The 21,880-nt window shown below is 46.2% G+C and overlaps 1 protein-coding gene across 1 annotated transcript in view; it reads left to right on the top strand.

Moving 5' to 3' along the window:
* The window catches only part of LOC142590548 (uncharacterized), a 65,830-nt gene extending 46,106 nt beyond the window's left edge, over positions 1–19,724 (top strand). The window contains exons 2-5 of the mRNA XM_075702751.1: positions 10,636–10,777; positions 12,542–12,687; positions 15,456–15,594; positions 17,148–19,724. Of these exons, the coding sequence (XP_075558866.1) occupies positions 10,636–10,777; positions 12,542–12,687; positions 15,456–15,594; positions 17,148–17,373 (653 nt within the window). The 3' untranslated portion in view covers positions 17,374–19,724. The remainder of the gene's footprint in view (positions 1–10,635; positions 10,778–12,541; positions 12,688–15,455; positions 15,595–17,147) is intronic.
* The last annotated feature ends 2,156 nt before the right edge of the window (positions 19,725–21,880 follow it).

The following is a 21,880-nucleotide window of genomic DNA, read 5'->3' on the forward strand; positions in this document are numbered from 1 at the left end:
TCTACGCTCCTTCCTTTCCTTATCTCTACTTTGTTACCGCTTTACCTCCCCCTCCCCTCTCTCCCCAGTGTAGGGTAGCCAACCGGATCTTTTTCTCTGGTTAACCTCCCTGCCTTTCCCCTTTCCTCTCTCTCTCTCTCTTAGCTGCTGCTGTAAATTTTTCTCAGGAGTGTAATCGTTAACAGGTTGTTTTTGTAGTTGTTTAAAATGTTTTACACTTTGGTTAGAGCAATATTAGCTCTTTCTTTGGCTGGTTAAGCTCTGCGCCAACGGGTGGCCGATCAGGCGTCTCACGTACGTCTACGCTAAAGATCCTTCATCAGCTTGAGTTTATGCCTCCACCGTTCCATCGAAACGTTCAGCTAGTGTGTGGCTACCGGAATACCATACACGTTCGGCGCTGTGACAGAATGCTCGCAACGCACGCTGCTTCGATAGCTCTTGCTTGGGGTCGACGGGCCAAGCGGCTAGCGCAAAGGTTTCGCGCGGACGGGGGCGGGCTCCAAAACAACCGGAAGTGGACAATGTGACGTCGCATCGTAACGCAGAACCAGTGAAGGCGGAGCTTAGCCCCGATCGCTCGGCAAACGAGTTGAGGGGGAAAAGCATGGCTAGGGAGGAGTGTAACTTGTAATCGCTTGTAGCTCCTTTAACACGTAACGCTTCATTTAAATTGCGGTGCGAATGTTCTACTTAGGCTGTACCCTACGCGTCTACAAAATTTGTCCGAACCCTTTCAGGGGCCCTTTAAAGGGAAGCTGAAGAGTCTGTCGAATTCAATAAGACGCTCAAATACGGATGCGGGAACATTATAAAGCACGCAGGTAAAATTTTGGGCGGGATTTTTCGCTTAGGAGCGACGTAATCGTCAGTTAAAATTGCGCTGTCGCTCCGCCCCCCGTCGAGCGCCGCGCGCTGCTGCTGACGCTGACGATGCGAGAGGAGACCGGAAACCGCGGAGTAGTGAGGTCAGCACTCGTGTTCCGTTCCTTCGCAGTCTCCGCGACCGTGCCTGACCGTGCTTGTTTCTGCGTGCGTTCTGTCATAATCTGCTTCGCTCGACCCTGCATTCCTTTGTTTGTGTGTATGTAGAGTGGTAGTTGACGTGCGCAGCATCAATTGAAGTGGTGGGCCGATCATGCCGGCGTTCTGTGTCGCCTAGGTTGCACGAACAACAGCGGCCGCGACGATGTTCCGATGTTCCATTACTTCCTGCAAGCTTTCAGCTAAATTGGAGGCTGCCGCGAATCGAAAGAATTTCAGGCGCTAAAGAACTACAGTGCTGTGCTCTAACCACTTCCGTGATGACCATTACTACCAGAGCTTATCAATAATGCGAGAATGAGCGAGAGTACGACTTTCTGCTAGCAGGCTTTCTAAGCGCAGCGCGAAAAAATCGGGGCAACGAACACACAAAGACGGGATGGGTGCGAGTGGACGGATGGTAACTGGTCTTGGAATGAGTACACGAACTCGTCCAAACCTGCATTTTGCTTCACTGCTAGCTCCTTCGTGTTAGCACGTGTCATCTGCATATTGGAAGACTCTTGATCTTAATTTAAAGAAAAAAACCCAGTTCAGAGACGTAGATATTAAATAGCTCGTCTACTCGTAGAGGCAGATTGTACTTACACACAAAACTGATATGCATAATCGACTAATTAACAAAAAGTCACTCATCAAGGTTTTTGCATAATTACTTGATGGCACAAATCGCAGGTTAGATATTCTAGCCGGAGAGTTTTCACTTGGAACGAATTGTCGAGATGACACATAGTTTCGAGATATGAATTCGTGAACTTTGCGGAGAAATGGATTGGCGTTTCAGTTGCTTTTGTGCTTCAATGCATAAAACGACGTTTTGTTAAGAAACTATATGGAACGACAGTGCATTTTTTCCGCAAGTTTCACTGCGCATATCTCGTAAATGCCGTCATCCCCACAATCTCTCTTCTTTTTTTTAAGTCGAAACGCTTTGCAATCTCACCCGCTAGCAATTGCACATTGCAATATGTGCAAGGTAACTAGATAAAAGCTTCATTACTAATTTTTTGTTAATTTATCGATTATGTATTTCAATTTGTTGTGCAAGTCATGCCCACCTCTTCGAGTAGACCATGGACAAGAATTATGTTACTTGCCACAGCCAATTTTTAAACATCTTTCAGAGTGTTTGCTCAAGCACCCTGTTGATCGCCCTGTATCGGCGAAATGCGAGCGTCCACTCACAGCCGAGCGCTACGAAAATCGCCTTGATCTGTAGTGACGGCATAAAGGGAAAACACTGTAAAGTGTAAATCACACAGAAAAATTGTGCACAAAGTATAAATGGTGCAGTAGTATAGTAGTGGCAGTAGCATTAGTACAGTAGCATTATTAGAGTAGTAGTAGTAGTTTTGCCCTAGTTAATAATATTTAGTACAGTAGTAGTAGTGGTAGTAGCAGCAGCATTAGTAGTAGTAGTAGCAGTAGTAGTAGTAGTAGTAGTAGTAGTAGTAGTAGTAGTAGTAGTAGTAGTAGTAGTAGCAGTAGTAGTTTTGCAGAAGTTAATAATAGTACCAGCAGCAGTAGTAGTGGTAGTTGTAGTAGTAGTAAAATGTTCGTTTTTCTTGGAAGTCTGAAAGCACGGATGGGCGCAAAGTTATTTAGTAGTATGTTTATTTGGCCATATTATATACAATATGCCCTCGAGGTGAGGCTAAAGGAGGTAGACCAAGCATACCTCCTGACAAGGCCTACACCCCGATCACACATCATGGAAGCGGGGGCCGAATGGACAAAAGAAAAAAAGCGGTGTCGCTTTGGCAGATTATTAATGCGAATGCGCACTGTAGTTACTGGTACAGGAGAGTCACTCATTGCACCCTAGCTGTCCGACTCGCGCGTTTGCGGGTTCTCCCATCTCCGTGCGGGACCGCCGCGTACCACGTCCGCCGAGCCTTTTCCGCTCTCCGCCGGAATGCGCTTCAGTCGCAACTGCTTGCCCGCGGTCGTCCATCACCCCGCCTTTAAACCGGAGGTATTCGTGGCTGGTTCAGCTGAGACAAGGGGGGGGGGGGGGGGGGGGAGCGCGGAAGGCCGCGCCCATTTCTCTGACCGCAAAACGAGCTATTAGCATGCGACTCAGGTGCGGCCACTTCGAAGGTCTTCCCCCTCCCCTCGGCGCTTCCAGCTTGTTGCCTTTTCGCGTTGCTCTCCGCACACGTTCGGAAGCTGCACAAAAACGCACGCCTTCACAAGCGGCGGCGGGCTCTCGCAAATTAGCCGAAAAGGAAAAACCAACACGCGTCACTCTCGCCGCCTCTTCGATGGTTGAAGCCGCGCTGCGGGCAGACAAAAAAAAAAAATGGCGGGGGGGGGGGGGAAGTGCGGAAGGGCTCGCGATTGTGTTGCAAACAAACGTCGACAACGGTAGCGGCGTTTCTATTTTGTTTTCTATTTTGCTTTATTTTTTCATTATATTTATTTACTGATTTATTTTTTGAGGAGCATTTGTTCTGGCTCCAGGGCAGGGTTAAGACAATGGCAGCCCGCGGAGCTACCAGCCGCCTTGTGCGATGTTTACGTGAACGCCGTGTCGCACTTTCTCTCGTCTTCTTTCTTTGTGTGTGTGTGTGTGTGTCTGTGTGTGTGTTTGTTTCTGCTGTTGGTTCAACAATGTGCGTAAGCTGAGAATGGTTGAGGGTCAAGCTGCCAGTTCTGCGATTGCGCCAAGTGTCGGTGGAAAACTACATCCGGGCTTTTTTTTAAAAGAAAGATAAGAAAAAGAGAAAAAAAGGAAAGCGTGACTTCGTGAACGTTGTTCCAAATGATGACGCGTGAAGTACCAGAAAGTAAGCGACAAGAAGGTCGCACACTTTAGCGGCAGAGCTGTACACGAGAAGCGTTTGGACGCAGCATAGTGGAACGAGTGAGTAAACGAGAAAGGCAGCGTTCGTAAAACGCGAGGAAATGAGTACAACCAGTCTTGCGCCTCTCACGAGTGCTTTTTGTGAGGAAGGACAAAAGGTAATATTTAAAAAAAAAAGAGAGAGCAGGACCACGAACTGCATGAGACGGTAGAATTGAAGAAGCAAGGTGGTCAACAAGCCCAACTACCGACTTAACTACCCCATGCAGTGGAACTAGGCTAGGGCAAGAAAAAGGGGAAAAGAGAAAGAGTGAGAACACAGGAGAGGTGCCACATCGATACTGTGCAGTCGTTCCTTGAGACCTGTGGACTTTAGGAACTGCAGCAACGCATATGGCCACGATCCAAGGACCTTGGTCACCTGGAAGCATTTCTTGGCGACCATTTTCCACTTTGACAGTATCTATCCATCTATCTATCTATCTATCTATCTATCTATCTATCTATCTATCTATCTATCTATCTATCTATCTATCTATCTATCTATCTATCTATCTATCTATCTATCTATCTATCTATCTATCTATCTATCTATCTATCTATCTATCTATCTATCTGCCTACGTCGTGGTGCTCTCATGGTCGTTTCGTTAACTTGGCATGTACAAAAATCGACATAGTATGAGAAGAGTGTATGACGAACATAAATGATCGGTCACGACATGAATATAATGACATGCGCGCCATGTAGGTCACGAAACAGCCAACTACGCCTCCGTGCTCTCCTGGTCGCTTTGTAAACTTGGTAGGCTCCCAGAGCACTGATTAGCATAACATCAATTCCCACAGGGCGTGGGATCTGCCGGCTCCTTTTTGCTCCTCCTTTTATTGCAAGATATAAGCAGCGCCATGCCTTCTCGAAGCAGAAGCGATCCTGCAGCGTAAGGCGGACAAGAGAAGGACGCCGTGGAGTTGAGCCGTAATGAAAATGATGGCCAGACCCACGCGTATTCCTCGGCGGTCACGCAAACGCAATATTTTCTCTACTGCCGGCGCAAATATGCTTTTTTCATTTTTCTTTTTCGTTTTCGCTTTCTGTCAGACGCACCTACAGCACATACACGCTCCGATGACAAAGCGCTTCTGAGACAGTGGGACATGGCCAAGGACGCGATCTCTGCATGCCGAATATAATGATTGAGTGTTCGAAGTCTAATGAAAGCCAGAAATATATTTTGGCTCCGTGGGTAGGCGTTCCCGAAATGTCGAATTCGTGAAACGTTAGTGTTGAGTTTCACTTCTGTCTTTCTATTCTCGCTACACATTGCGAAACACAGCTGACTCGGAAAAACACATTTATTTCGCCGAACGCCTTAACATGACATGTTTGCAGGTGTTTCCACCCCTCGGACATGGTATTTGGCAACACCTAAGGCCAGAGAACACCACGTAGCCTTTCCTTTAATAAAGTGACCGAGGGGCATCCTTAGACACCGCCAAGGAAAACTTGTGACACCGGACGGAGGCCGCTACAATGGCACAAAAGCATCAAAGAAAAAGAGGTCCCATCCGATGGCGGAAGCTGTATAGCGTTTTGTCGTTCGTACCAGATGGTCTTAACTATGACGTTGTAAATGAGTCCACATACGTTAGTTTGTAGTAAAGTTAGCTTACGTGCTTCTTAGAACGTGAGCGTGTAATGTAAATATTGAATACGAATCGAATTAGGTTGCTGCTCAATCCGTACGCGATTCTACATTTGAACACTCAAAATTTTCGATTATTTCTTTGTGTAGGTTAAAGGGACACTAAAGCGAAAAAACAAATCCATTTAGACTTATAAAACATTGTTTGAGAACACTGCAGGCAGTCATTTGGAAATAATAGTTTGATTATTAGATGAGAAAATCAAGCTCGATGTGTCAGTATTTGAATTTCGCGCCGAAACCCCGACGTCGATACGTCGGTGTGACGTCAGGGATCCCAAAATATGTTTTCGCATTTGGGCCGCGTTGGCTGAGTAAAGGTTCCCGAAACACTCCATGTTTATTATTTGGTTCCTTTAGAACACAACGTAGTCAGTCTGTGCCGCTATATAGTTAAGTAGGCCCTAGGAGATGTCATCAAAATTCATGACGTCACAGCCGCCAGGCGCGGGAACTTCAAGGCGGCGTCGCCACCCGTCTTTTGTCCTTACGCTTTTTCTGGCTTACCAAGCATCTTATCGTAGTAAGAGTTGTGTTTTTGGTGTCCTAGACAGGTAATTTGCTGACGCAGAAGAAATCATTTTTCTCTTTAGTGTCCCTTTAAAGGGACACTAAAGGTTAATATTAAGTCAACGTTGACTGTTGAAATACCATCCGAGAAACCTCGAAACGCTTGTTTCATGCGAAGAAGGGACTTCTTTTAAGAGGAAATGCGTCCTGAAGCGTCCGCGTAACTCTAGCGCAGTTCAAATCGCCCGCCCTCCCATCGAGGAGTGATGACGTCATGATCTCATAGTGACGTTGCACTATCAATGAGTAAAACGGCACCCGCAGACGGCGCTACGGCTTTTATGCGCAAAACGCAAACGCGCGGCCAGAAACAGAGCCGACAGCAGGGCCAAAGCGGTACTATGGTGGCTAGCGGAAGGGAAAGCGTGCGACGATAAGTTGGTTCTTTATTCTATGACGACAAGTTTGACGCTAGTTGCAATGGACGACACCGACAACGACACACTGGCTCGCGATGCTGGGCTCGACTTCAGCGATTTAAGCACTGATGAACGTGACCTGCTGCTGAGGGCTCGCGCTGCCAGCGTCGTTGCGTACTACTGCGGCAACTCTATGTCATGGCTGTACATATTAGCACATTTGTAGCTTTTCCTTCGCGAAAACTAAATGCCGCACTCACCGCCCCGTCTTCGACCTGCAGTTGTTCTTGCGCTTCAAAGAATGCAGGCAAGACCGACGGAACAGCGCGACGGGAAAGCATTGCTTTGAAAGGCCCTCCACACGACTTCAATAAATCGGCGTTGAACTAGTAATCCTCTAGACGAAAGTGCAGCGAGCACACTATACGATTATTCGGCTTATTACCAACGCGCTGGCGCAGAGGTACGGCACTTAACCACTTCGAACGGAAAGGTTCACTCGTTGGCACACAGAGATAAATAACGTTGGATTCGCCGCTGCTACTGCCCTTGGCCAAGTTCCGCGGACCGTTCGCGCATCCCAAGACATCACATGGACGTGGCATTCTCGCTGCTTGTTCCAAATGCAAGTTTCGCGAGCCAGCAGAACCAGCGCAGCACGACGCGATAACGAAATAACTGAAACTCTAAAATAGCCGCGCGCGCAGAATCGAGCGAAAACGAAACCTTTCGACCACCCATACGGTCACTTCAAAATGTTATTTTTTTGTTAGAATGGAACAGCAGTAGACAAATAGCATTTCTTCCGTCTTATAACCTAATGAAATGATCTTTTTAATACGAGTAGTTGAGTACTAGTGACATAAATTATGATCAGGAGTGCCTTCGTCATCGGCCTAGTACCGGAATATCGCTGGGGGGGTCTCAAATCGTGTCATGCATTTACCTCAATTTCTCGATTACTAAAGCTCTGTTCGCGATCATATTGATGCCTTAGACGTTCTAGAGCATTGCTTTATGACTTTAATTTGACTTCATAGTAACCTTTTAGTGTCCCTTTAAGTGCGTTTAACTGCTCTTCAGATGTGCATGTATTCTAAACGTTGAATACGATTCGAATATCGTTGTTGCTCGATCCGTATCCGATTCTACATTTCATTACTCGAAATTTTCAAATGCTCATTTGCGGTCGAACATCTGTACCATGAACAATTACTTCGAACAGGAAAAGACAAAAAAGAAAATCCAACTGACACGGAACTACAGCGGCGGTTTCTGCGCTAAGCTTCTGTGTGCATTATGGCTGTGCAGAAGCACCACGACTTATAAGTTATGATCTATACTGTACAGCAAGTTATTATTGCACGATATCTGGCAGTCTTCTAAACAGGAATGTTTTCTCACTAGGTCGCCCGCAGATCTGTTAGCTCAATTACTGTGAAATATTAACCTTGTTTCCAGTCGACCTCGATATGCATTTTGCGTGTATTTCTGTGTTTGTGTATTTTTTTACTACATAAGTTAAGAGATCATAATTGGGTTTAGTTTGTCTGCGTGTCCTCACTTTCGATTACGCTGACGTCGCTATAGTCAAGTCGCCGTCCTTACTGTGTCATTGGGCCACATCCTTGCTTCCATCGTCCTCGTCCTATTGTAGTCCCTCGGCTTAACCAGAGTTCATCTTCGTCGTGAGGCTGTACTGGCGGCAGCCTGCGCATCCAGCAATGAAAGACAAAATGTTAAGCGTTAGGTCAAGTAATGGGGAGTCTGCGGAACGGGCAATAATACGAACGCGGGAAGCAGTATTCTACATCTGAGATTAGGAAGAAAGAGTGAAGCTAGGCAAACCATGTAACGCGTAGGGCAGACAACTGGTGGTCTGTTAGTGTTAGAGAATAGGTGCCACGAAAAATGAAGCGCACTCGACGACGACCGGAGATTCGGTGGTGTCGTAAAGTTAAGAAACATGCGGCCATAACCAGTGGCGTAGCTAGGTCGTCTGGCACCCGGGGCCCATTGGTCTTCTGTCACTCCCCTCCCTGATGTAGTCAAGGAAGGCGAGGATATCGACAATTTCCGGGTTTCAGCACCAGTACAGCCGCCTTGGATACCGCGCACGTTCCCCGGGTCCCCCTCTCCTTCGCTTTCTTTCCCAGAGATCGCGAATGCAGCAAATATACACGCTGTATTTCCTGCGCCGAATAACACAGGGTGCTGCACTGATAACGTGTGATAAGCCCATGTGCACATCTTCTGTCAGACTGTAAGGCTTGGCAGCCAATACAAATGCTGCATCGTGGAAAATATGACTGACGTCACAAGTAACAAAAAATATCTTTATAATAAAGTTTTAATTACCAATTTTAGCGGCAATATTGCATTTGCAAAATTGAAGCCCGACATTCATGTCTTGCCCAACAACAACTTCACAAAAATCGTCGTAGGTACTATGGCACGCACTATTTTGCCTGTGGGCAGCCCTGAATGAAAACGAAAATTAAATTGTTTGTCAGTGACGCTGATCTACCCACCCTATTAGAAAACGCTACCTGCCTCCTCGCTGCGCGGGCGCCAATGCTATGACAATTACGAGTTCTCTTCATTCTGATCAATAAAGCCTTGTTTTCATTTGCTGCTATACGGACAAACGTGATTATCCGAGCTGCGGTACCCCCACAAGATTGGGAACAGAATAGAGCACGCTTCGCGTCGATTCTTGGCGTCACCACAAAAAAAGAAAGAAAAGGCCGCGATGAAGCCCGTGCCAGCGAAAGCTTGCACTACTGTTGGTCTGCACTCGCAATGGAGAGGATTAAGGGATCAACGTCACTGGTCCACCATTTCATATTTCTTTCGCTGCTGCCATATACTGGGCGCCGCCCGCAGTGCCAGAGTACTGTAGGTTGTAGCACCCAAAACGATTTTGTTTAACAAGTTTTTGTTGAGTTAATAATATGATTTTGAGTCCTCAATTCTCGAATTGAAGTGCTTCCTATATAAGTACTAATTACGGGATTATTAAGGATATGGTTATTACTTATCTGCCATATTTTTCGCGCTACCGAGTTCCTAGTAAACACAAAAAGACATAACTTCATAGAATCTCGATCGGGAAATATCCTTACAAAATTCACCTTTCTTTTATAAAATTCTGTGCAGCTGATACAGACACTGTACTTGTGACATGAAGTCAGACAACAACAACAGTTTTCTGAAACTTTCGAGGGTAAGAAGGAAAGCGTGAAACATAACGGCAGGTTTCGCAGCGGCTTTCCGGAGCGAGCAGGAGAGGGGAAGTAAAAGCGAGCCGGACATCGCGGCGGGCCCGCGACTACAGCCTGTCGAGTCATACGCCGCCAAACTCTTCGGCCGAACCGAGTCTGAAGACGATCCAGAGAATCCCATTCGCGACTTTTGACGGCTCCACTTATGCAACGTCGCTCTCAACGAACGCTTCGCCGTAAACACGAGCGCCGGGCGCGCTGGTTGAACGCCCTCTTGCTGCTGTATTTGTTCGTCTTCGCTGCGCGTTCTGAACGGAAGGGGGACGCAAGAGCCCCAACGCCTTACAACGCCTCACTGTATGTTTAGCGACTCCTGCTCCCTGCATGAACGCACAGCGTGAGCGCACCCCACATGAAACGTTCCGCTAAGGCGAGTAGTTTAGCGACCATTTCGCGAATTAAATTTTTTAGCCCGCACATTCGTGCAATTCTTTCGTGGGGTGTTGATAGAGCTGCAGCCGACAATTCTGCGGCGCAGCGCATCGGGTGCATGAACTCGGGTTACTGGATACCGGAGCATTCTTTGCAATTTGCGCCCAGTCAAGCCGCCGGAAAGAAGGGTGTCTTCAGGCGTATATGACACCCCCCGCCCTCTGGCCCCTTGCACCCGGGGCCCACGGCCCCCCGCCCCCACGCCCCTGTTGCTACGCCACTGGCCATAACACGGGGGTCAGCTGGCGCAAGATAGTGCTAAACGGAAATCGCCGGAAGTGGAATTCGTCCTGCAGTGGACATTCATTAAACTCATGACGATACTCATTAAAATTTTTTCACCCTGTCGTTTTGAAGTTGTGTTCTTAACTACTTGCCCCAGTTCTCGCATGCGTGCGTATACTCCCGTTCTTAAACTGGTTGTTCTCCGCGCAGCCCTGTGCCAGCAGCAGGAGTGCGACCCTGTGCCGGTGCTGCGTTGCTACGGCGGCCTGCTAAGCTCCATCGAGACAGACATGGACAGGCTGGCTGCCAAGTACGGGCCCGAGCTGGACTCCGCGCTTAGGACGTTCGTCGGGTGAGTGAGGGCCGGCGGCGCGTGCGACGCTTGTCAATGCTCACATGAGCATGCGTCGCCCTTCTCGTATGCACAAATATAGAGAGGTACCTTTATTAACAAAGGAAAAGCTCAGAGGCGGGTTCGAAATGCACCTCTGACCAGCTAGTCAGCATTGGGAAAGGGGAAACGGCAGTATGGCGAGGACGAAAAGAGTGCTCAGAGTGACCACGAAAAGTGCAAATAATCTTAAAGGTCTAGAAATCTAGACCACTCTCGTGCAGGGATTTGACTATAGCCTTTAGAACATCACGCGGACGAAAAGCGTCCGGCCAAGGTCCCAAGAGAACCTTTTCAATAAAAGGTTGGTTGTTAAAGGCGATGACCGACGCTTCCAGTCCAAGGACCCACCAGTTTGTACGTGCAACCATGTTGCTCATATTTTTATAGCCTTATAAGGTGTCATGATTTACAAGAACGGTTTAGTAAACCAGTACACACACAGGTACCATGTACGGTTAGGGCCTCGAACAAAACGTAAATATATTTCGTGTTTGTGCTTCGCGTCCTCATCCTATTGCCACGTTGGCCTGGATCTTTCCACAGCGCCAGACCACACTGCCTAACGAGCTCTCGAAGCAAAATTGGAGGGAAGCGATAAATATTCAGCATAACACAAGGCTAGATGTGTCCGAGATATGAAGATGCTCAAGTGCGCTTTCGCCGTGACGTCACGGAAATGAGTGGCCATATTTGCCTGGTGAATCCATACCAATTCTCACTGAGCTGGTCAGCGGTGCATTTGTAGCCATTGCGTTGTTAGGTTGTCAGCGATTGTAATAATAATAATAATAATAATAATAATAATAATAATAATAATAATGTGCGTTCACTTTATCGAGCGCGTATTCATATTAATGGGACCTCCTCACTCTCAAATATGTTTGCACACTTTGGGGCTCATATTGTCCCACAACAATAATGGTCATCTGCCCTGCTTGCTTTCCCTTCTTGAAAAATCTGCGCTCGCTACTTTCCTGTCGAGAATGCTATGTCACGCTGATAAGGCGCATGCGTTCGTGACCTGGAAGTTCCAGACTGCCAGCGTCAAACAAAGAAAACGCAAGCAAAGCAGATGACGATTATTTTTGTGGGACAAGGTATGTCCCAAAGGGTGCACGCTTCTTCAGGAGCGCATTTGCTTTGCTGCTGGTAGGCGTTCAGGCTGCACTCCTTTCCCATCACCATTTTAACCAGACACTAAATAGAAAAATAAGTTTGCCTCTCTTAGTAAACTACGCTTTTAGAATACTTTAAAAAATACTCTTTCTGTGAGAACAGGCATGACAAATTATCAGTGACGTGAAAACTACGAACATGGTGGCGACTCCGTTTTACAGTTCCTGCACCGTGCAGATAGCCGTAACGTACTCGGGCCTAGTTAATCGTTTATAGGCAAGAATGGACTACATTACTTCCTTAAGGAGCCAACGACTGAACTGGGCAAGTTCTCATAAATTTTGACGCACTGCAGCAGCCGAAACACGAGATAATACTTTGAAATTCATGACGTTGCATGGAGGTAAAGGCGACAGATTGACGGTCCGAAATTCAAAAGAATGAAAGTTCAGAGTTTGCTCTCTCTTCTTTAATCACCATCTTACGAGGAATAAACAGTAATGTAGTTTTGAAAGAATACTTTATCAGTGCGAACTGATTTAGTGTTTGGGTCCCTTAAACAAAGCCTTTGGCGCATGGTGACATTAACTCTGCACTGGCACACAGGAAGTACCCGGCTTCGTCTTCGCCGTGCAAGATACGGCCCGGAGAGCAGGGTCGGTGTACGGCCGCCGAGCGCGAGCAGCTGGAACGCATCGAGGGCGTCTACCAGGTCTTCCAGAGGACAGTCAGCGACAGCGACGCGCTCAAAGGTCGGTCTGCCCACATAAGCATGCACGCTGCCTGGGCAACGTTTGATGCGTCTTGCCGCAGAGGGTCCAGAGTTTTAACTACGGCCCAACCGGAGAAATTACAAGCATGGTTCCAGTTTGCGCCATTGCACTTACTAAAAAGAAAGATTGCCTTTAAAAATTTTACATCTTTACATGTGCAAGCGTTGCCACATACACGTGGAAACGAAAGAGAGAACTGTGCATAAAATTGTCCCTAACGTCTTGAACATATGTGCGTGCATTGTCGAAGTCCTTTACAGAAATTAAAGCTGCTTTTCCAAGGCCTATGGCGGACTTACGGTGAAAATAGGTGGTGATCGAGCGTCCGATGTTTGTAGCGGAGCAGACAAACTTTGCTCGGCGTAAAACGGACACTCGAATATGTTTTATTTTCCGTGCAATAATCGGCACCCTAGGCATATTTAAGTTAAAGACGGATATTTGCACATATATTTACAAATACTCATTAGTCTAGGCGTGCCAAAGTAAGAGATTTGTCCTTTAACTATAGCTATAGCTAAACGTTTTGTGTCCCGAGTCATGATTTTCAAGGACGACCGTATCACATACACTGCAATGAACGAGAAAGAAATTGTGCCACAAGCGCTCATTCACACTCCAAACAATTACATGCGCGAAAAGAACTTTGCGCGCGAGTGCTTCTTTCGACGAATCTTATAGGATGTGCGGAAATAACTTGTGCTTGGTCAGGGTGACAAAGCATTAAAGGCACTGACAACCACTTTTCATGGTACCCATTCTTTCATTGCACTAGAAAGCTTACCGATCAGAGTGTCTAATCATGAAGTGGTAACGCGGAAAACGCCGTGGAACATTTTTTATCCAGGTTTTTCTATCTGCAGTGAAGATGTAGTCGTTCACGGGATACATGCTGAAAACTGTGATAGGTGAGCACGATAGCGATTATGCGCCTGCATTAGTGGGAGGCAGACGACAAGTGCGGCCCGAGGTGTGAGAAAGTATTATTTCATCAAGTCAATGTTCCTGCGATTCGTCTTTTCTGAAGTGTTAAATTATTTTACGATTATAGTTACATTTTCTTTTTCTGGTTTCTTGTCCAACTGCTATGGTCGCTAACCAGTCAAGAGTGTTCTTTTTTAGCCAAGCCAGGTTCTTGAAAGCGAAATTACGCTTTTACACGTGATACGCAGTTCAGCGTGTTGCCGTAGCCAAGCGCGTAGTAATATTGTAGTGCTGGCAACGATTTACGGCACAGCTATTCAATGGCATTTTGTATCTCACAGGGAGATCGCACAGCTCTGGTTGCGCTTAGGCGCAAACTCGAGTGCGCACAACAGCACGTCCTCCGCCATGCAACTTGGGACGGGTGGGCCGCTCGTTAGCGTGGACTCTCTTTACTTCGTAACACGCACAGAATAAAGCTCAAGCGTCTGCAATACGAACTGCAGTTTTAAGCACTCAGCATGCTGTACTTCGTAACAGCCGAGATACTACGTAGAGTAATTTCATATCCTGCATGCGGATCAAGATTTCACCGCCAGACCGCGCCACTTGTAATTTCTAGTTAAATCATGAACAGCGTGCTGCATAGTATCACTATAAATAATCGATACTTCATTTCCATCAAGCTCTCGCAACACACTCTGGCCACTTCTCAGCCCTTTAAGCGCAGCTAAGTCGACGCAATAGTTCGGCTGTTGTATTCCTTGCTAGCCTCAAAGCTGAGTACATCATCGAACCGTTTTGGCTGCATAATACCGAAGATATTCGACGTTAGCGTCACTCCTTGGCAGTTATTTACTCAACAAATATAGTTGATCAAGTACATCTGTTGGGCTGAATTCCCAGCTATTATGGCTTTCTCTCGCATTCCACGAGCATATGTTTCATTGCCTATCTACTTTTGTTGTGACCGGTTTCTTCATTGCACAGAGCTGTAAAGTCGAGGGTGCGCTTAAGTTTATGTAAGAAAAATTTGAAAATTAATGTAACTGAACCTGAAAAAGTGAAACTACATCAAATAGTGTTGGATTTCAATCTTTCTCTTGTAAATTTCTTTCTATTTCTTTTTCTTTTTTTACAGTATACACGAATCTCACTCATGTCTAAATATTAGCGCGCTATCTCGTGACACTACGAGTTAGCCTAGCTCTCAAAATACCTTCGTCATCGATGCCCTTCAGCTGCCCTTGAGACACTCGCTAATTCGCATTATTTTCCAGCGCACAGACGTGAAAGCAGAGGAGGCGACTCTTTGCCTTGTCTATTCTGTTGCCACGTCCGTGCGCTGGTATATCGTACCATGTCAAGCCAACTGGCCCATTCTGTCTTGAAAGGTGCGAATTTACACGATTAAATGTATATGATAAAATAGACACCGTTGTTTGAATTCGGTACTTCGCTACAATAGCAGCCTCGGCTTGTTGGTTTTGCATCGCGGTGTCAACAGCGCAAAACGTAGACGGGACACGAGACGAGAAGACGACACCACGAGCGCTTCTGACGTGGCCTTCTCGTCTCGCGTGCCGTCTAGGTTTTGCGTTGTTAACACCAGGATGCCTAAATTCCCCACTGTTATCCTTACATAGTTTCTAACTGCGAGTGCAGGCTGTAGCATATAAAATGTAGAACCACATTCACCCTGCCAACCGAATGTAGAAACCTCGCTAGATATAGCGAATGTACGGGTTTATAATATAGACACTACTTCGTCCAGAGGCACATTAACGTCAGTTTGCGTATCTGTTGTCCCTTGGCACACGCAGACATGGTGGAGGCGTACAAGTGCTGGGACCGGCGCAAGTACCGCGACTGCTTCGCCAACCTGCTCCAGGACACGCTCATCCGCGAGTACCGGGACTCGTCGTCGTACCAGTACACGCCGGAGAAGACCAGGATCTGCAGGTGCGCGCGGCAATCCTTGTTCCCCACACAAGCAGGGGACAAGGACGCTGTAGGCGTAAAAGTGCAGTGTTTTATCTTCAGCTTATACCTACACATATTGTCATGTGGTGGTGACGTTGAAGAACACAGTAACAATACTGTGAAAGACAAAACTAACTTTTATTGGGCGAACCTGTGCCCACAAAACAGGCTACACTTACAGCACAACGATAGCGGCGAACAGGGTCGGCGATCGTCGAAAATCTGATCAGCGGGTCAAGCGCGTCCGCTTTTATACATCAGTCGTCGAATGTTCCAGGGTAATCGCTGGGACCCGCGTGCCTTCTACAAAGTTCTACATTATTCGCGTCGCGCACACATGCGATCAGATTACACAAGGTTCGGCGACAACAGACAGCGGATAGAAGCATCGATAAGATTCCAGAAACTTCCGATACATGCAGGCGCGTCCTGCGCTGTACGATAACATTTGTTAGGCGGCGTAACGTGTCGCCCGATAAAGACAAACAAGTAAACGTGTCAATATATCACCGTTTCGTAGTGAAATTTAGAATAGCATCGAACAGATATCTCGAGAATATTGCAGAGGGACTCACGCATCCCTAGGAGCGTTGGCCCAGCAGTCAGGAGCTTGACCGGCAGCGGAGAGGGGCCCCAGGCCGAGATTAAGGCGACGAAACAAAAAGCCGGCAGATCCCACACCCTGAGGGAATGTAGGCTATGCAAAGCAGTGCACGCGGAGCCCACGAACTTAATGCAACTACCATGAGAGCACCAAACGTAGGCGGCTGTTTCATGACCTATCATTGATGTTCGTCCTACACTCTTCTCATACTATACCAATTTTGGTTCATACCAAGACGTAGACGGCTGTTTCATGACCTACATTATACACATGTCATGACCTATTATTTCTGTTCGTCATACTCTCTGTCCTACTACGCCAATTTTGGTACATACCAAATTAACGAAACGACCATCAGAGCTCCAAGAGGTAGGCGGCTGTTTTATGACGTACATGACACACTTCAGGCTATTCATGTCATGACCGATCATTTACGTTCGTCATACGCTCTTGTCATACTATGCCAACTTTGATACATGCCAAGTTAACCAAACAACCATGAGAACACCAAGACATAGGCGGCTATATAGAAAGCTAGATACTGTCAAAGTGGCAAACGTTCGCCAAGAAAAGCTTCGCATGTAAAACTGAAAGTTTCATTACATCGCTAAGTGAGAGCAGTCAGCTCGTCAACCTCCTCGACGAAGAGCTAGCGGACGCTCCACACTCGACCGCTTAATTATGCTCAAGACTACCGCCTTTTGACGGGCCAAAACGTCGCTATGTTCTGCTGTCACCTGACCACTCTCTGCGTCATGATAAAGCCACCTTGTGGAAAACAAAACTAAAACTAGTTCTTAGAAGCTTGCTGATATTTTTTTTTTCTTTGGAGGTCTGGGGTTTTCATTTAACGAAAAGAAAAATGAAACGCAGGAAACGTCTCGCGGGTATACTCCCTTAATCTATCACACTTCCGGCCCTTCCGCAGGCAATGGTCCGGCCTAGCCGACAGGTGCTTCGACGACACGACCGATAACCTGTGCTCCGAGAGTGCGAAGGCGGGACGTCAGCACTTCCGCGACGTGATGGCAGCCTATGTGGGCAGCTTTGGATGCCGGGACAGCGCCGCCACGGCAGGCCGGCCGCTCCTGCTGACCTGCAGCGCCATTGGCTTCGCCGTCTGGCTGACGATGCGCCTCGGCGCCTTCTACTAATCGGCTGCTGTAGTGTCGTGCGACGACACACCTGCAAGCGGCGTCCGGCCGACGTTATCTAATCATCGTCGTCATGATTAGATTATCGAGGTCTCCTGCAGGAAGGAAGGCCTCCTCCAGAAATCTTCCAGTCCCGACCAATACCTCTACTATCCATATGGGTTGACATATGTCTAATCCTAGCTACATTTAAATATAAGGATATGGTTACTTAGAGATTTCATACACCAGCACACATAAAGCGCTTCCTATACAAGAAAGAAAACGTGTTTTTCTCGGACGCATGTCCCCATATGGGAGCGCGCTAAGGCAGTTGTATCCCGCTGATGATGCCATCACTAATTTACTCTTTCACCTTTTTGACGTATTTACAGAGTTTGTACGAACAATTTTGCGAATGGTATGCACGGTGTATGTAATGGCATGCATGTTCTCTGTTTGTGGCCACACTGAAAAAAAAAGTTTGCCGGCTTTGAAGCTTAGTTTGTTTCGGATTCCAAGCATAAACATCGCATATATTTAGGAGCATTTCCTTTAACGCACTGCTTCGCTGCTTTCATGTCAAGAACGCTATGTAACGCTGATGCGTTCATGTCGTTCGCCACCTGAAAGTACCAGGCTCGCAGCCTTATAGAAGGTGACGCAGTATAGACGACAATTATTGCTTGAGGACAACGTAAAAGCCCTAAAGGATGCAAATTCGTTTTATAGTGCATGGCATGTTTGTCCTAGGCACATCTTGTATCCTGAACCGCAGCAATGATCCATAGCTGTCTCAACTCACTGGAGGATGCGGAAATTTGCACCGGTAAGTGAAAGCGGAACTAGAACATGACAGGTGTTCTTGCAAACCAAGTGTCTCATAGAGCCACCATGACCACTGACGAAGAGTTCTTGACAGGCCCGTAATGGTAACAAAACATCAATTAACCACTGTCATGGTCACAAAGCAGACACAAACCTGGCCAAACTAGAGCTGATCCGAACGATTTGCAATGAAACTAGTAGTTTTCATGAATGTTCCGTGTTTACATTGGTTCTGCCGTCTTGAAGGTTCGCGCTTCGCGTCCGTGAGCTCGAAACTTGATCATCGTGTTAAGCAGACACTAAAGGCAAATATTAGGTCAATTTGGACCGTTAAAATGTCGTTCCAGAAACCTCGCAGCGTTTCGTGGCAAGAAAAGACTTAGCTTAAGAGAAAATCCCGTCTGAAGTTTTCGCATATTTTAAGCTCAAAACAAATCGCCCGCGCCCGAGCGGGTAGTCGTGACGTTGTATAAGCCATCACCACCCTTTACTACCGTCGGCGCGTAAAACGGCGCCCGACAGCTGGCGCTGCAGTTTCTTGCGCAAAACGCAAATGCGCTGCTGAAAACCCAGCCTAGACAGCCGACAGAGCGAAAAGGGAAGGGAAAGCGCGCGCCAAATTATAAACACGATCTTCGATGCCCGTCGCGATGACCTCGTTCCCTGCTACTAGCAGTTTGTGAGAGTTGCATGATCCAGTAAAACCAGCGCAGCACTACTCGAAAACTGAACCTTTCGACCACCCGCGTTGTTACGGTGGCTATTGAAGCCATATCGTTGTAAATGGTAACATCTAATAGTTCTTTTTTCGAAGAATTGAATAGAAGTGAACAAGTAGCATGTTCTTCCGTAATATAATGCAATGCAATGATCTTTTTTATTATATGTGGTTCACTACCAGGGACAGAAATATGAGGAGTCGCTACGTCACCGGGATAGTACTTGAAATGTTCCGGGTGCTCCAAATCGTGTCCTGCGTTTACCTCAATTTCTCGATTATTACTGCTCTGTTATTTCTCGATAACAATGGCGCCTTAGAGGGTCTCGAGCATTGTGTCACTTAATATTTGCGTTTAGTGTCCTTTAGGTGCATTTGCAATCGTTCACTGGCGCCGGTGTACATTTTCCAGAGTAAGCGAGTGGATTGCAAGGCTCTGCATTGTTTTTACCAATAACGAAGTAACGGGCCACTGTGAAAGCATCGTCGCAGGCACGAATTCGGAGATTTATGGCGAGTGTAGAAAGCTGGTTCTTGAAACCACAGTTCTTGTAGATAAGCAACGCATGCCTGGTAATTCACCAACCTATCAATCACGGCGAACACCTGAAGTTGTTTAATTCATGCAGCTGTACAAGGTCTTTCCTCAGGTCATCATCGTTTAGTCTTTTGTACTATACATCTTTTTTTTTCTCATTTTACAAACTTGTCTTGGAAGGCTCACGAACCGAATGACACCGCAGACGTTTGCGAGCCCGGACATTTCTTTGCAGTCCAAAACGTTCTGCTGTAAAAGAAAGAGACAATAAAGAGATGTTCACTCCCACCTGCGATATCAGCCTTGTTTTTCTACAAATGTACTTCAGCATGATTGTTGCGTCATCTTGAAGAGAACGATGCCTTTTTATTTAATTTTGTCACCATTAAATCATGGCAGAATGCATTTGTAATTGAAGTGTGTACATAGGTATGGCACTGTGCCGCAAATCCAGGATTTTACGAGGCTGTAAAAACAGGACATGAATGCATTTGTAATTCAAATGTGTACAATGTTATGGCCCTGTGCCGCAAATCCAGGATTTTACGAGGCTATAAAAACAGGACATGAATGCATTTGTAATTCAAATGTGTGCAATGTTATGGCACTGTGCCGCAAATCCAGGATTTTACGAGGCTATAAAAACAGGACATGAGTGCATTTGTAATTCAAATGTGTACAATGTTATGGCACTGTGCCGCAAATCCAGGATTTAACGAGGCTATAAAAACAGGACATAAATCCATTTGTAATTCAAATGTGTACAATGTTATGGCACTGTGCCGCAAATCCAGGATTTTACGAGGCTATAAAACAGGACCTGCATAAGATCCTGCATAAGATAATTCGTAGGAGTAGCTGAAAATGTGGACTGCCTTTCCGCCAACTTGCGTGCCGATCTAACAGAAAAGAAAGTAATTTGTAGATGTGCGGGAATATTGGAAAGTTTGGATACGAATCGAAGAGTATTTGCTATCCAAGTCGCATTCGTTTTGAGAATTCAGTTTGTGGGGAAGCTTGATGCAAGTGACGACTGTTCCGAATGATTCTGCTTCCAAAGAACTGCGGTTGCTACTCAGAGGCAACAATTATACCCAGCGAACGTACACATGGATAACTTCAGCTAAGTATTTCATTCTGTCAATAAGATGGGTTCGTGTTTAGTGACTACACAATTTCTTTCCTTGATTTAGGCAACCAAATCCATTCTTGACCCAATGCCATCATATTTGCATCCCTGTAAATTGACGTGCTGTGTTTTAACATTACAGGTGGCTCCAACGAACACAACACATGCATCTGATCACGCGTTGTTACCTTGTTTACCGCCGGTAGAATATGGTACACCAGATACAGCGAAGTTTTCATTGTTTCTCACTTACAAGTTCCTTGGTAAATATTGGAGCACGGGCGTAAACGACTATTAGCAAAAATTTTTTCTAGAGTCCACGAAAGCTTCAGACTTTATTTTGTTTAAGAATTTGAAAAAATATTCGCTATTTAATTTGATATTTTTGAATATTGCTACCAATTGGATTCGGAAAGTTGGCACTTCAACTAGAGCTACTAATTTATCATTGAGCTTCGATATATTTTCGAATGTTCAGTTAAGCCGATTTTGTGCTTACCGTGAACACTAGAAGCCGGATTGTTGGGCATCAAAGATGTATGTTCAGGCGCCAAAAATAGGCAGGCAAGGCAGCGTTTTAGGCGTCCAACTTCGTGAATGCACGCATTATAAATTCTAGCAAAAATGCAAATAGTTTCAAACGAAGACGTACGCGACCTTTGTCTACAACAAGAAGAGCGAAAACTTGTTGATTTGTGATGATAAAGGCGCAACTGTTGAATATGGCCCTTCAGTTGTTTCATAACACTGCTGAACTGGCGACGGCCAATTGGCCTGTTTCGACCAGCGCACTGTCCTGGCCACTTATGTTCACTGACCACTGTCTTTTGCCCGATACGTCGTATTAGTGAAACAAGCGTGAAAACGAATGCCTGAAAACTTTAGAAATACTGTTTGAAAGAAGCGCTATTCATGTCTACTTTATGCAAATGAATCACGCCACAACCAAAAAGACACAATAAGCGGTTTGCTCAAAAAATTTACATGTTACACTGTGGCTGTAAGGTAGAACTGTTGACAATTTTCTCATATACAAAAATTATATCCGGATTATATAAGACAGTCCAAAACTTGCGAACACACTCTCACGCATCTGAAGAGCATTTTTCGAAATGTGTTCTGCAGCCAAGGAGATTTTTGATGAAAAAGTGTATTTTAGGGCCCATCGCGGGCGAGTGCATTCTAATGCGCGAAGAAACGCAGCTGCACGGCAATGTTTTGCCGTTGGGTGTTCAAGACATTGGTGATTCCCTAATAGAGGCACGTTGGTCATTTAAACGCTGCGTTGAAAATAGACTTTGATTTAAGTATGCTT

This window comes from Dermacentor variabilis, chromosome 8, assembly GCF_050947875.1.
Source record: "Dermacentor variabilis isolate Ectoservices chromosome 8, ASM5094787v1, whole genome shotgun sequence".
Classification (NCBI taxonomy): domain Eukaryota; kingdom Metazoa; phylum Arthropoda; class Arachnida; order Ixodida; family Ixodidae; genus Dermacentor; species Dermacentor variabilis.